Source organism: Carassius carassius, chromosome 48 (genome assembly GCF_963082965.1).
Source record: "Carassius carassius chromosome 48, fCarCar2.1, whole genome shotgun sequence".
NCBI lineage: Eukaryota > Metazoa > Chordata > Actinopteri > Cypriniformes > Cyprinidae > Carassius > Carassius carassius.
This window is the reverse complement of record NC_081802.1, coordinates 8,087,911-8,103,727: the sequence shown is the minus strand read 5'-3', so window position 1 is coordinate 8,103,727 and position 15,817 is coordinate 8,087,911. Positions and strand designations below refer to the sequence as shown.

Here is a 15,817-nt window from a genome sequence, read left to right as displayed (position 1 = left end):
AGAAAGCTTTCTGCATGGCCTGAATGAGGAAGTATGTTATTCATACATGAATGTACGTTATGAATAAATGATGAAAGTGCAGGCAGAAATCTCAGTTTTAATGCCCTGGACTTCCTTCTGTGGTGCATCGAACAGCACAGACATAACAGCTGTGTAAATACATCTATGAGCCACAAGGAGAAGCCATTTAGATGGCAAGAATGACAACTTTTAACGCAAAGGTCAATGCGGTGCCATAGCGCTTTTAACACCACCTAATAAAGCATAATCCACACAGATTCCATACTGTATGTGATACTGAACTTAATAATAAAATGAATGCCCAGAAACAGGCCTGAAAGAAACTTGAACGCAAGTATATATTAACGCAAACACATTCTTGAATTCCAATCTTATTGTTGCCACAAGGGGTGCTAGTGGGTATTCTAATAACTGTGTGAATTATTTGTTTGATATTATATTTATATCCTGTTAATGTACGAGAAGAATAATGTGAAAAGGCACAAAAGCATGTTTAGTATGTACAACACGATTGCATGCTTGCTAAGAATTAGCATTTTGCATACCTGTGTAGTTTTTTTCCCTATACTTTTCAAATCCTGTTTTTTTTTATAATATAGCCAAAATAAAGTGTTCAATCTCAAAGAATGCATTAAAATATGCTTAAACCATATTTTCATTCACCTTTCCCTGAGGTCTTGAATACATCCAATTATACTCTTCTGATGCTATTCTTTCTGAGAAAAGAAAGCGATGCATCTTTTACTTAACAGAATACTTGTGGTTAATCTACATGCTGAAATGGGGAAGTTACACGACCATACTTGTGTTTTGTGAAGCATCTGAAGTCTTCCATGTCCACACATAGACAGGAGAACTGCAGATCATGAGTGAATCCTTTCAATGGATGTCCATCGGGTGTTGAAAGTTGTGTTGCTTCATGCTGGACTTGATCTCCATACACAACATTAATTAAAACGGCTGATTTTACAGTTAGCAGTTTCGGAAACACAACGTTTAAAAAGCAAAAATGTTGTGAAAAGCTTCTTTACAAGTTAACTGAGATATTTTATTTTACCCTGCATGCGCCACTTCTGTAGGTTGTTATGTAGTGCCACTTTCCAGTTTTGCATTTGTTTGTGGATGTTCATTTCTCCTTACTGTCACTCATTTCGACATAACAGTCATTCAAAGAAAGCAAAAACTCATTATTGCCAAAAACCAAAGGAAAACGACAATAAATATCTTCTTTTTTTCTGCAAATAATACATAAAATAAGATAAATAAATAAATTATGTATAAAATTACAATACATTTTCAAATTAGAAGCATCAAAAACCATATAGGCAACTCGGAACTCGTTTGCTCTTGATCAACAAACCATTCAACTAATCAGATTAAAATTTTTTAAATCCGAGTAAAACCACTGTTTCCGAATATGTATCTTAAACAGCTAGGCGACAGAGAGAGATAACTCCCAAATTCAAAAGTAGCCTCTCTGGGACCCTGGAAACAACCAACCAGAAACAGTGCAGATGAAATTTCTCCTGATGCACTTACATCGTCGTCAACTAATCCATCATGAGTACCTCAATAACTTGTTCAAACGGTACTCGCTTCGCCACTGCCATAGCGAACCAATCAATGAACGAATCTATTTGAGAATCGATTCATAAGATTCGACTCATGATGAATTCAAATCCCTACTGCTGAGACCAGAGAAGCTTCAAGGGTTAATGTGAAAGTCGCTTCCTGGTTGGAGGCACAGGGCGTGTTACAGTCAAGAGGAAGCTGTCAAGCTTCAGTTTGAAAGCAGAATCGGCTCTGTCACCTATAACACCTCACTAGAGTGAATGAGAAGCGGATACGGTGCACTGCTCCGTTTCTGTCTTTAATATTGCGTAACGCGCGATGCTGCTGATATATGAGCAGCCAGCTGATATTTCACAGATCACGGCAGCCTGATGGAGGGGACGATTGCGGATATGAAAACATCTTAGTACTGCAGATCAGACACGGAAAGGGATCGAAACTATCCAGACAGTTTTCACCAGTGATCTCCAGCTGGCCATCGGTAAGGGAAAGATCATTTGACTTTGCACGGCGCCGCGCCGACGGTTGTGTATTCAGCGCTAAACAACCCGACTGTTTCTCTGCCGTTTATTTATAGAAGAACGAGTTTTTTTGGCCTTTAAAAGAGTAAACCGAGAGGATGGCAGGCCCCGATTCATCACAGCAGCAGGTTGAAGAGAAAGCCGAGCAGATAGATGACGCCGAGCTTGCGTTTCAGGGCATCAATATGCTGCTCAACAATGGCTTCAGAGAAAGCGACGAGCTCTTCCGGAGATACCGGTAACATTCACGCGCATCTAGGGTTTTACAATTTTGTAGTCTATAATATAATATTGGCATTTTTAAAATTTCTTTCTTTTTATGTTGTTGCCACATAATTTGACCCGGTGCTTTTATTTCTATTCGTTTCCAGGTTATATGACCAAAATATGGGACATGGCCTTAGTACAATTTGAACTGTTATAAATTATATAGATATATAGATAGTAATTAATACAATTAATATGTGTGTGTGTGTGTGTGTGTGTGTGGTTTTAATTGTTTAAAAAAAAAAAAATAATAATATATATATATATATATATATATATATATATATATATATAAAACTGAATTAAAAATGAACATAAATTATATAAATATATATTTTTAAACGCAACTTTAGCGAAAATACAAATGGGAAAATATAAAAATGCACAAACACAAAATATGAATAAAACTATAATTACTCAACGATTGTGAAATAACGCTGGTAAATACTTAAAACAGCTTATTTCAGTTAGGGGATTATATTGTGGAACGTGCCAAAATGGTCATTTTAGGTTGGATACTGACTTTCGATACGTTTAAACATCATGTTACGTTAATTGTATGCTGTAAAATAGTTTATCAAACATATTTGATTGGTCTCACAGCAGAAATAATGGGAATTGTTCCTAATTCTTCTGACCTTGAATAACCTTCTCGTGAGACCATAGACAACAGATAAGTATAATGACGGGTAAATAGATGAATGGCTGTTTGCCTGGTCCATGGTGCCTTAGGCAAGGGTGCAAACTGTGCACAATAATCATTATATAAACACACAGAGATTATATTGTGCATTATATGAGATTAGAGAGAGAAAAATAAGAGTCACCTGGAAAATCCAGTGGAAAGGACAGATAACAGTAATTAAAATTATATATTTTTTTCCTTTAAAACAAATGTATCGCATTTAACTGAAGAGACAAAGAGTTACAAATTCATATGTAAAACCTGAGGATTTATATACCTGAGGAAATTGCTACTTAAAGGGATACTCCAACCCAAAATACTTTTTTTTGCCATTATCACTTACCGCCATGTCGTTCCAAACCCGTAAAAGCTTCATTCATCTACTGAACACAATTGAAGATATTTTGGATGAAAACTTGGAGGCTTGTGACTGTTGCATTGACTGCCAAGTAAGTTACACGGTCAAAGTCCAGAAAAGTATGCAAGACATCGTACACTTGACAGTGTAACTTACTTGGCAGTCAATGCAACAGTCACAAGCCTTCCGGGTTTCATCCAAAATATCTTCAATTGTGTTCTGAAGACAAAGCTTTTACGGGTTTGGAAAACATGGGGGTAAGTGATTAATGACAAAATTTTCATTTTGGGGTGGAGTATCGCTTTAAACAATTCTTAAGATATTCATAGATATTGAGTTTAATGGTATTAGGAGCTTAGTGCTTTGGCTTTACATGTCAGTAATTAATTGTTTAATGCAAAATATAATCTTATGAGCAGGTGGGAAATTGAAGAGAGTTACATAACTTTCACAAAGATGTATTCAATTTTTAGATTCATTTTCATTTTAAATATTTTATGTATATATTAAATATCTAATGATGTATTATAACACTAAATTATAATATATAATGATTAATTTAATAATATTTAATGATATAGTCATTAAATATTAAGGCCATTTTTTTTGCCTTCAGCTAACAGCTTAAAAAAATATTTACATCTCTGTATTTTTTTTTTTTTTTTTCTGCAATATAAGTTAGTTTTTTTCAGAGGCTAAACTTGTTATAGTGCAGTATCCCATGATTCCCTGTTCTGTCTGCAGGACCAACAGTCCGCTGATGAGCTTTGGCGCCAGTTTCGTCAGCTTCTTGGTAAGTAAACGCTGTTAAATGATAGTTAGTACTTCCAGTACATTTGACACAAGAACAGCTTCCTAGAGAACTGAAAGTGCCTCAGCAGTTCATGAAACTCTATTTAAGGTTTGAATCTATGCCCATACTTGCCCACAACTTCAGCCACCGAGCTACTTTTACCATTACCCCTTAGAACTCTATTTACTGGGGCAAGTGACCTTTTGGTTAACAGTGACCTGCTGGGAAAAACAACACCCATAGCTGAAGTGGTAACATCAGCGGGGCAGCCCAAGGTCGTTTTCTTGTGTAATTAGTTTGACATCAGCCCATCGTTACTATTCCATCTCTGTTATATCTGTTATGTTACACAGTCAGCAAATGCTCTCATTCGTACTCCAGCTGCTGTCCTGTTTCCTGCAGCACTGCTCTCGTTTCATCCTAGCCTTTAATTAGAAGTGAGAGGACAGGAAATGAAATATTGACGAGAAAAAGATGTTCGGAGAACGGAGATGTTTATAATAGCAAATAATTTTTACAAGATATTTATTTATTTATTTATTTATTTTAGAGGAGAAAAGCAAGAGTTCTTTTTATTATTAGACATTTTTATAGCATATTTTTTCCATGAAGTGAAATTTTACTTTATACAATAGCCATTTTTTAAAAAGGTATTCCACATTTTTATAGAATATTGTTTTTCCAGAAGTTACATTTATACATTTGTTTATTTATTTTTGCTTCATTTGATAGTAGAATTGCAAGTGTTTTTTAAAATTATATTCTACATTTTTATTATATTTAATAAAATATTGATTTCCCTGAAGTGAATTTTGTTTTATTGGGTATTTATTTTATTTTGTTGCTTTATATTTTATTTGTAAATAAATAAACAAACAAACAAATATAAAGAAAATAAATTTAATATATAGCAATAAAATACAATTTAACTTCTGGAAAAATGTGCTATAAAAATTTAAAACAAACTTTTTACAAAATGGCTATTTTCCCATGAAATAAAATGTAACTTCATTGAAAAAATATCTTTAAAAAATTAAGGGGGGGGGGGGGATCCTATTCTCCTATGAAATAAAATTAACAATAAAATAAAAATTCACTTCAGGGAAAAAATATCCTTTAAAAATGTAGAATTAAAAAAAAAAAAAAAAAAAAATATATATATATATATATATATATATATATATATATATATATGTATATGTATGTGTATGTATGTATGTATGTTTTTATTCTAGTTAGTTTATTCTACATTTTTAAAGGATCATTTTTCCCTGAACTGAAATCTGAAATTGTTTATTTTATGGGAGAATAGCAAATCATTTTTACAATTATTCTTTATATATATATATATATATATATATATATATATATATATATATATATATATATATATATATACTAGGATTTTATTTATTTTACAGTTTCTTATATTTACAGGATATTTTTTTCCATGAAGTGAATTTTTTAATTTTTTATGTTTTATTTTAGTGAAAGTGAAAGTGAAAGTGACGTGACATTCAGCCAAGTATGGTGACCCATACTCAGAATTTGTGCTCTGCATTTAACCCATCCGAAATGCACACACACAGAGCAGTGAACACACACACACACACTGTGAGCACACACCCGGAGCAGTGGGCAGCCATTTATGCTGCGGCGCCCGGGGAGCAGTTGGGGGTTCGATGCCTTGCTCAAGGGCGCCTAAGTCGTGGTATTGAAGGTGGAGAGAGAACTGTACATGCACTCCCCCCACCCACAATTCCTGCCGGCCCGGGACTCGAACTCACAACCTTTCGATTGGGAGTCCGACTCTCTAACCATTAGGCCACGACTTCCCCTAGTGCCTTTAGTGTAATAATAGTAATGTGTGCATAGCACACTATTTCTGCAGTATATAGTATGTTTTCAGTGCTTATGCATGGAAAACCCAAAAGGCCAACCCAAAATGTTTATTGTTGTGTAATAAGCACTGTTTCACATTCTATATTAAGAAATAGTTGGAGGTGTTTAGTTTAAACTGTGCAGTGTGCAGTATACTGTCCGAATGCACCCTGGGTTTCTCATCAAAAGTTGAGGAACAGACCCTGTCACAACCTCTTATGTCAAGGTCGGTGTCCCAGGATGAGAGTCGTGATGTCAGCATGATGTCATTTGGGCTTTTGGCGTGGCATGACCGATGCTAGTCAGCACTAATGTGAGGGGTTACTTTACCAAAAGCCCTTCAGAGGTGTCTGGCTTATTGTTTAGCACTAGTGTAGTTGCCATGGTTTAGCTTTAGCTAATAATAGACACATTGTACTAACGGCATAATATAGAAGATATAATTACATTGTGCAGAAATAATAGCCATTGAGTATTGATGGCTCATTGTGTCTTCTCTGCTAGGATCGTTTTGTTTCCCATCTGTTCAATATTTTGCATCTGAATTCCTTGAATGTTGTTACCATTTTTTGTCATGTTTTATGAAAGCATTGTTATAGAAAGGAATCCAGTGCTACAGTTGTAAGCTGGCACTTTTCATGTTTAGTTTTTTTTAATTAAATATTTGAATTGTTAAGATTTGACAGTACAAGTATACATCAATATTTCTTTTACATTTTAATAATAATCACAATAAAATAGTTTTTCCCCCCATTAAATTGATCATAAACAATTGGGGGGAAAAAAAAACTAAAATGGTCCAGCCCTAAAAGGATGGTTCAGACCAAAAAATCCTTTTTTTATTTTCCATGCAGATGCATTTCGCAACAAAATCACCCACTCATTCTAAAATGATTAATTATTTCCTAACAAAGATATTGAATTCATGTGTTTTTCATATTGCAATATATACTGTATATTGCTTACAAAGTCATTTTATTCCCAATATCATGCAGCCCTAATATTTGTCTGATCATAGAACGCCATGATGACATTCGAGGAGGAGAAGATGCAGATGGCCAGCGATGATCTGAAAACTACTGAAAAGCTTTGCGAGAGCGACAACGCCGGCGTCATCGAGACCATCCGCAACAAAATCAAGAAGAGCGTGAGTGTGTTTGCATGAGTGTGAGGCGGCAGGACGTACGGAGTCTGTTTGCCAGATTCCTCACATTAACTTCTTGGTTTTTAAATTGGCGCCAGATGGACTCGCAGAGATCAGGAGTGGAGATTGTGGATCGTCTTCAGAGACAGATCATCGTGGCTGACTGTCAGGTTTATCTCGCCGTGCTGTCGTTCGTCAAACAGGAACTCTCAGGTGGATCCTGCATGTTTACATTCTACCTTAGAACATAATTTGCGTCATTTGAATGCCATTTTGTTGTTGTGGGGGTTGGGGGGGTGTAAACTAACTTGAAATATTTATATTTTTTTATATTTGTTATTTTTAGTTTATCACTATTGTTATTAGATTTTATTTTATTTGTAGTATTGAATTGTATTATTGAATATTATTGAATTTAATTTTAAATTATTAAATATTAATCAAAATGCTATAAATATTAATAATAATGAATGTTATGAAAACTGTGATTATTTTTATTTACTTTATTACCGTAGGAATACACAAATTTGGATTATTAAAAACGATTCAGCTTCTCACCAAATATATTAAAAGGCACAATCATGCAGTTATCGTTTTCGTTTTTATTTGTTTTTCATTTTTGTGTATAACTGAATTTCTGTAATTTGATGTTTTTATTTGAAAAATAAATATAAAGAAAATTAGTTGCATTTTTTTATTTTTATTAGTTAATGCAAACACAAATTTGGGTTTATTTAATGATTCAGCTTGTCACCAAAACTTTTGAAAGACTCAATCATGCATTTACTTTTACTTTTACTTTTTTGTTTTTGTTTTTATTGTATATTTAAATTTCTTAAATGTGTATATTTTTATTTGAAAATGAATATTAAGCAAATTTAGATTTTAATCCATTTTAAGTTATCTTTTTAAGTGATAAGTATGCACAAATTTAGATTATTTAAAACAATTCAGCTGGTCAACAAAAATATTAAAATGCTTAATCATGCGATTTATTTTAGTGTTTTTTTTATCGTATATTCTAGAATTTCTTTAATTTTATATTTGTATTTGAAAATATTATTTTAATTTAGTGTATATATTTAATATATTTTTACTTAAATTTTACTTTTTAATATTTTAAGTATACACAAATTTAGATTATCTAAAACGATTCAGCATGTCATTAAAAATATTAAATGGCTCAATCAAGCCATAGAACATTACGTTCTAAAGTTCTAACATTTTCTTTCCTTTAATGTTATTATTATAACCTATCACCCCTCAGCATACATCAAAGGAGGCTGGATCCTCCGCAAGGCCTGGAAAATGTACAACAAATGCTACAGCGACATCAGCCAGCTGCAGGAAGCCTGCCGCCGACGCTCCTCCGACCAGGCCAATCACAACACTTCAGGCGAGAGCGGCGGCCGGGTAACAGAAGAGGTTCTGGACCGTCTGAAGGGTTCGGTCAGCTTTGGCTATGGGCTCTTTCACTTGTGTATTTCGATGGTGCCTCCACACCTGCTCAAGATCATCAACCTGCTGGGCTTCCCTGGAGACCGTCAGCAAGGTCTCGACTCCTTAGCATGTGCCAGCGAGAGCAAAGATATGAAGGCGCCACTCGCAACGTAAGTTTTTTTTTTTTTTTTGCATCTTGGCAATGTCAGTCCAGCCTTTGACATGAATCTCTCATTAGTATATACTTAATTATGAGCATTTGCAGAAATGTTTAGCGCTCATACACCAGAAGAAAATCCCTCACTTCTGATGTACTGTGCAGTGACGTGAATTCGTGTGCGAACACATGCTGTTGGTTTCACACTGGGGTTACATAATTGATAGCATCTAAAAGGTCACAATTAGAGATAAAAGGTATTAGATGGAAAGGTCATGCGAGTATGTGCAAGCAAATGCTACCACAGATTCATCTATCACTATTAATCATATGTCATGAAGAAGTGCACAAGTGAACTATTTGCTCAGCTAGTTCAGTCAGTAGCGCTACAGACTTTAAATCACAAGGTTGTAGGTTCGAATCCCGTGGTGAGCGATAATTTTTCATATGCAAAACTGTCCAGCTGTCATGTGGGTTTAGACTTAAGCTGGTTTAGACTAACCCCTGATTGTTAGACTTTTAAAATGGCCAAAAAAAAGTGTAATTTTAATTGCGTCGTTCGTAAGCACTCTTTCAACTCACTTTAGACACATTGTTCTCAGTAGTTGATTTCCAGAGGCTGACAGATTGCACAGCAGCTCTAATAACAGAGATGAATTTAAGCATACTTAATCCAGCCCGGGGCAAAACCCTCCCAAATTTGTTCTTCTGTTGGATAGATGCTGCTTTTTTCTAATCTGTGCTGCTGTAGCACTTTGTACACAAGCAATCTATAACCAAACACAACTAATAAACGTGTTATTTAATGGCTCTTTGCATTCTTTTCTCTCTCAGTCTGGCTCTTTTGTGGTATCACACCGTGGTGCAGCCCTTCTTTGCTCTGGACGGCTCTGACTCGCAAGCCGGGCTCCTGGAAGCCAAAGCCATTCTGCAGCAGAAGGCGATGGTTTACCCGAACTCCTCTCTCTTCATCTTCTTTAAGGGACGGGTGCAGAGATTAGAGGTGGGTTTGTAGGGATTTCACATTAGGGACATGAAAGCAGAGCAGAAGCTTGGTGCTTGATAATCGTTTGGCATAATTCAGTCATTGAAATAATAATGCGGTTTATGCTTCACTGATATTTAATTACTTCGCCAACAACCACAACGACTTTTTTTCATGTAGTGGGTGTGTTAGATGCAATACAAATTATACACTGGCTACAATGTGTACGGTAATTTACATTACACTAGAGAAAAACAAATGAATCATGTGTACCGACTTAAATTGGCGCACAGGAACATTAAACTATAATATTACTAAAATGATTACTTACTTAAAAAAATATATATATTAACACCGTTATACGTATATACATATAAATGTATTATAAATATATTATAAACAATATTAATTTGTTTGTTTCATGTGTTTATATACATACTCATAGGATTAACATTGTTGTTCTAGTGTTATAATGTATTAATATTAACAGTAGTTGTTGCAATATATCTAATATTTATTATATTGTGTTTAATGTGTAAAAAAATTTAATATAATGTATATATGTACATAAACTAAAATGTGAGCTAATAATGATTACTAGAAAATACTAATATAAACTAATGTAAAATATATTATAAAAAGTAATCAACTATTAGACATTAAACATGTATTAAATGATATTTTACACAAGCATAAGAATTCATATAAATTATTGATATTATAAATGACAAAATAATTAAAATGTATAAATATAATTTAGATTTTTTATATATATCTATTTAGTTATATATATATATATACTTAATTAATCTATTTTTTCTTTTTCAGTGCCAAATCAACAGTGCGCTGACATCATTTCAGGATGCTCTGGAATTTGCCTCAGGCCAAAGAGAAATCCAACACGTGTGCCTCTATGAAATCGGTACAAATCTGAAGTCGTCTTATTGTCTTACTCTTATTTATTAAATATTTTGTCCAATTTGTTTGAATTAGAGAAACGTATGCAGTTAACTGTATGCACAACTTCCCAGCCGATTTCTAATGCAGTGTTTGGTTTGTTGTTGCATGTGCTGTGGATTCTCAGGCTGGTGCAGCATGATAGAGATGAACTTTGAAGACGCCTTCAGGTCGTTTGAGCGGCTGAAGAATGAATCCCGCTGGTCTCAGTGTTACTATGCTTACCTCACTGGAGGTCCGCTTCTGTTCTCTGTCAAACTCTTAGTCAAATGTAAAATAACTGTTTTAATTAAACCTTTTTACATCTCAACCCAAAGTATGTCAGGGGGCTTCTGGTGATCTAGAGGGAGCCAAAGCTGTTTTCCAAGATGTCCAGAGGCTTTTCAAACGCAAGAACAATCAGATCGAGCAGTTTGCACTGAAAAGAGTGAGTTACCTAATAATTCAGTTCTTTGCCATTATGATTTTAAATTAAACATATGATTTCTATAATATACACACATCAATTTGTAATATACAAATTATGCTTATGGAAATGTGGAATTTCTATACCATTTTTATCTTGTTTTCTATTATATTAGTATTAATAAATAAAATTGATTTGATATTTTTTTTGACACTTGTAGTATTGCGTTCAAGTTTGTTTTCTCTATGATTTTAACTCCTAACTCTAGTTATTGTAATGTAATAAATGTATAAACTATTTTTATCTGTTATTTAATATATAATTCATTATATATAAATGTGTTTTTTATTTATAATACAAAATAGTAATTTTTCTATTAATAATAAATTACGCATAATGAATATATAAAATTTAAATCTAAAAATCTATCTATCTGTCTATCTATCTATCTATCTATCTGTCTATCTATCTATCTATCTATCTATCTATCTATCTATCTATCTATCTATCTATATATATATATATATATATATATATATATTATACAGTACAGACCAAAAGTTTGGAAACATTACTATTTTTAATGTTTTTGAAAGAAGTTTCTTCTGCTCATCAAGCCTGCATTTATTTGATCAAAAATACAGAAAAAAATGTAATATTGTGATATATTATTACAATTTAAAATAAATTGTTTTTAAATGTATTATACTTTAAATTATCATTTATTTCTGTGATGCAAAGCTGAATTTTTAGGATCATCATCACATGATCCTTTAGAAATCATTCTAATATGATGATTCATTATCAAAGTTGGAAACAGTTCTGCTGCTTAATATTTTTTCAAAATGTGATACTTTTTTAGGATACTTTGATGAATAAAAAGTAAAAAAAAAAAAAAAAAAAGAAGCTATGTTTTTAAAATATAAATATTTTATAATAACAATATACACTACTGGTCAGTAATTTGGGGTCATTATTTTTTTTCTTTCTTTTTTTCTTTATTTGTTTTTAAATAAAATCAATACTTTTATTCAGCAAGGATGTGTTAAATTGATAAAAAGTGATAGTAAAGAAAATATATTATTAGAATATATATTATTAGAATTTTTATTTTGAATAAATGCAGTTCTTTTTAACCTTTTATTCATCAAATATATTAGACAGCAGAACTGTTTCCAACACTCATAATAAATCAGAATATTAGAATGATTTCTAAAGGATCATGTGATAGACTGGATGTTACATGTGACACTGAAGGCTGGAGTAATGATGCTGAAAATTCAGCTTAAGTTGTAATAATATATCACAATATTACTGTTTTTTCTGTATTTTTGATCAAATAAATGCAGGCTTGATGAGCAGAAGAAAATTCTTTCAAAAACATTAAGAATAGTAATGTTTCCAAACTTTTGGTCTGTACTGTATATATATATATATATCTCATGCATACATTTATGGTTATTAGAATTCATAATACAAAAATATTTAATGATTAAAAAGTCTTATATGTACATAACTACGAATTACAGATAAATAATATTAATAATGTAACTATATTACATTTCTAAACCTGATTATTTATTATTTTTAAATAAATGGATCATGCATTTTCCTCTGCTCTGTTTGTGTCACTAGGCAGAGATGCTGAGGAAAGTCTCCCTTACGCGAGAGCTGTGCATTCTGGGTGTTGTGGAGGTGCTGTACTTATGGAAAGCTCTTCTAAACTGCTCTTCCTCCAAACTCCAGCTTATGAATCAAGGTAAAGAGCAGCGTCCCGTCTGTCAGCTCTGAGCGCCTCTGTTCCCTCGTGTTAACCCTGATCTTGATGCTGTGTTCAGTGCTACAGGGGCTGGACGAGCAGTCAAGCCTGGGCCTAAAACACCTGCTGCTTGGGGCCATTCAGAAATGTCTTGGGAATATTAAAGACGCTGTTCAGGTTTGTTCAGTCTCATCAAGCAAACTTAAGTCACTTACTTATACTTCTCTTAAAGGTACAGTAACAGTGCAAAATGTTGCATAATAGTACATTTTAAAAACCGATTTCAGAGCATAAATACTACAAAATGCAGAATATAGCACATTAATAATGTTTTAGTTCTATCCTCTCACATACTGTGTTTGAAACTGATTCTGTGTGATTGTTCAGTCGTTCCAGCTGGCAGTGCAGGATGAATACGGCCGTCAGACAAACAGCTATGTGCAGCCCTATTGCTGCTATGAGATGGGCTGTGTGTTACTGGCTAAACCAGAGGTGAAGCACTTTCACAATCCCTTTATTCTTAAATTAAAGGCACTGGACTTTGTTTAAAATTCCCAACTCTTTATGTTCAGTACAAACAGTCTTTTAGAAACATTTGCATTGAAGTGTATTATACATTTTATTCTGAAAATACCATTGCAAGGATTAACATATAGAATTACATAACTTCGCTCTAGAAATGATGTAACATTTCTTTTGGAGCCATTTAGTATTAATAATAATAACAATAATCACACCAACACCATATAAATCTCAAAAAGTGTGGTGCTTATATATTATCCATTAAAGGGACAATAAGTAACTTTTTAGGTATTTTATTATCTAAAATCAATATTTTTATTCATAAATATGCCCTCAATGGTGTACAAATACCTATGCCAATGTTTAAACTAATCCTCGTAAATGAAGAATTTATTATCTATTTATTATTTTTTATCTTTATATACATGGGACGGGTAGGTTCAACGGAGGCTTCCATGTAGTTCCGCCATCTTGCAAAACTATAATAGTAGAGAGGGACAAAAAGTACTAAGCCAACGCGTTTCCACAACGCGTTTTTTACATATGCCGCGCCACAGGAGAAGAAAGTATCGTCGCCAAAACGAAGTGCTATTAGAAGACATCCTGTCAAAGCTTTTTGGTACATATCGCCTACCGTAGATGCAACGCGCATTTGAAAAAGCGAGGCGCTGGAGAGCAAAATTTGTTTGAATGCAAAATACAATTTCACCACTAGATGGGAGTAATTCCTACTTACAGTCCCTTTAAACGTGTAGAATTTTAATAAAATATAGGGAAATGTATTCCAATAAATGGAGGTCGTGTTGTTACAAATTGTGCTTGTATTATATATTATTTTATTTCTAAGTATATTTAATATTGTGTATTGTAATTTTTAATAGACAAATGAATTAAATGTAAAGTATTATTTAAATAATTATGTGAAAGTTTATTTTTTTTAAATGTTAATTTTTTTATTATAGATATGTTTATTTAAATGTAAACATAATAAATATATATATAAACTACAATTATAAATATATCTGCATGAGTATATACAAACACACAATACACATAATTATTTTAAAATTGTAGTTACGAGTTTGCATTTTAGTTTATATAAACAAAATCATAATAACTATAATTGATTAATATTATTTATATCTGTTTATATACATACATATAATACACAATTAGTTTTTAAATTAATTATGAGTTTGTTTTAGCTTAATTATAAACATATATAATTAACATATATCATTTAAGTATATGTAAATATTGCAAATTTATAAAACATTTTATTTATTTATACAGTATTTTTAATTAATTTGTGATCTTTTTTTAATAAATATTATTTTCAGTTATAGATATTAGGAGTTCAGTTTTTTTAGTTTTCATTATATAGAATTTAAAATATTTTAATAAAATATTGTGGAATTATATTAAAATAGAGACTGTTGTGGGGCATTGTATTTATTCAATCTATTTATTTAATTTTGTTTTACTATTTCTTAACATATATTTTATTTATTTATTTATTTATTTATCTTTTCAATCATTTCAATTTTTTTCCCTTTCTAAGACCCTGAGTAGAGGAAGATCATTGCTGCTTCAGGCCAAGGTAAGACTGTAAGACATCAGCGATTGGTATCTTGAATACGTCAGTAAATTGAGTTCAGGTGGTGACTAGCTTCGCTTGCAGGAGAACTACGCCGGGTACGACTTCGAGAACAGGCTGCACGTCCGCATCCATTCTGCCCTCGCCTCCATAAAGGAAGTGGTCCCTCGCTGACCCATCCGACCTCAGAAGAGAACCATACTTTTGACCGCTCCTGTCCAGCACTTTTTGAAATGAAAGCCATTTGAAGTAATCCAGCTCTTCTGGAGGGAGAAACTGAAAGTCAGCGGATTTCAGGTGATAGAGGACAAGTTGGCCGATATTTTTCAGCCTAGAATTGAAAAGGTTCACTCTTCATGTAGCTGTTGGTCCCAGTGATGTAATCTAATTTTCACGTTCACATTTACACCAACGTCATGTGTGTTCAGGATTGATCTGCAGAAGTGCAGGAAAACGTAACCCTCACAAACAAACACGAGAGTAGACCGACTGGTTAGATGCTTTCCCAGAGCTTGCGATATCATACAAAACACATTAGCATGGGATAGAACTCAACATTAGATAACATTAATATATAAAAATGAAAAATATATTGTGTAACCCTTTATCTCAAAGAAATAATGGTATCCAAACTTACCAATAATTACCTGTATGTCAAATCAGGTTTGTATGCATCTGGTGTAATGGCGGACCGATATGAGACCGATATGGCCGTGCTATGATGTCACGTAAATAAATGTTTAACTATATAA

At 32.9% G+C, this 15,817-nt stretch overlaps 1 protein-coding gene across 1 annotated transcript; it reads left to right on the top strand.

Moving 5' to 3' along the window:
* Positions 1–1,745: 1,745 nt before the first annotated feature.
* ttc39c (tetratricopeptide repeat domain 39C) lies at positions 1,746–15,817 on the top strand. Its single transcript, XM_059543664.1, has 15 exons — positions 1,746–2,074; positions 2,171–2,352; positions 4,169–4,217; positions 7,117–7,245; positions 7,341–7,455; positions 8,510–8,852; positions 9,674–9,842; positions 10,653–10,746; positions 10,909–11,016; positions 11,099–11,208; positions 12,823–12,946; positions 13,026–13,123; positions 13,334–13,438; positions 15,030–15,068; positions 15,150–15,817. The coding sequence occupies exons 2-15, from the start codon at positions 2,213–2,215 to the stop codon at positions 15,237–15,239; spliced, it is 1,713 nt and encodes a 570-aa protein (XP_059399647.1). The 5' UTR covers positions 1,746–2,074; positions 2,171–2,212; the 3' UTR covers positions 15,240–15,817.

Coding starts and splice junctions, on each gene's coding strand:
- ttc39c (XM_059543664.1), top strand. CDS start 2,213: ATGGCAGGCCCCGATTCATCACAGCAGCAGGTTGAAGAGAAAGCCGAG. Junction 8,853..9,673: donor ATGAAGGCGCCACTCGCAAC/GTAAGTTTTTTT, acceptor TTTCTCTCTCAG/TCTGGCTCTTTTGTGGTATC. Junction 9,843..10,652: donor GACGGGTGCAGAGATTAGAG/GTGGGTTTGTAG, acceptor TTTCTTTTTCAG/TGCCAAATCAACAGTGCGCT.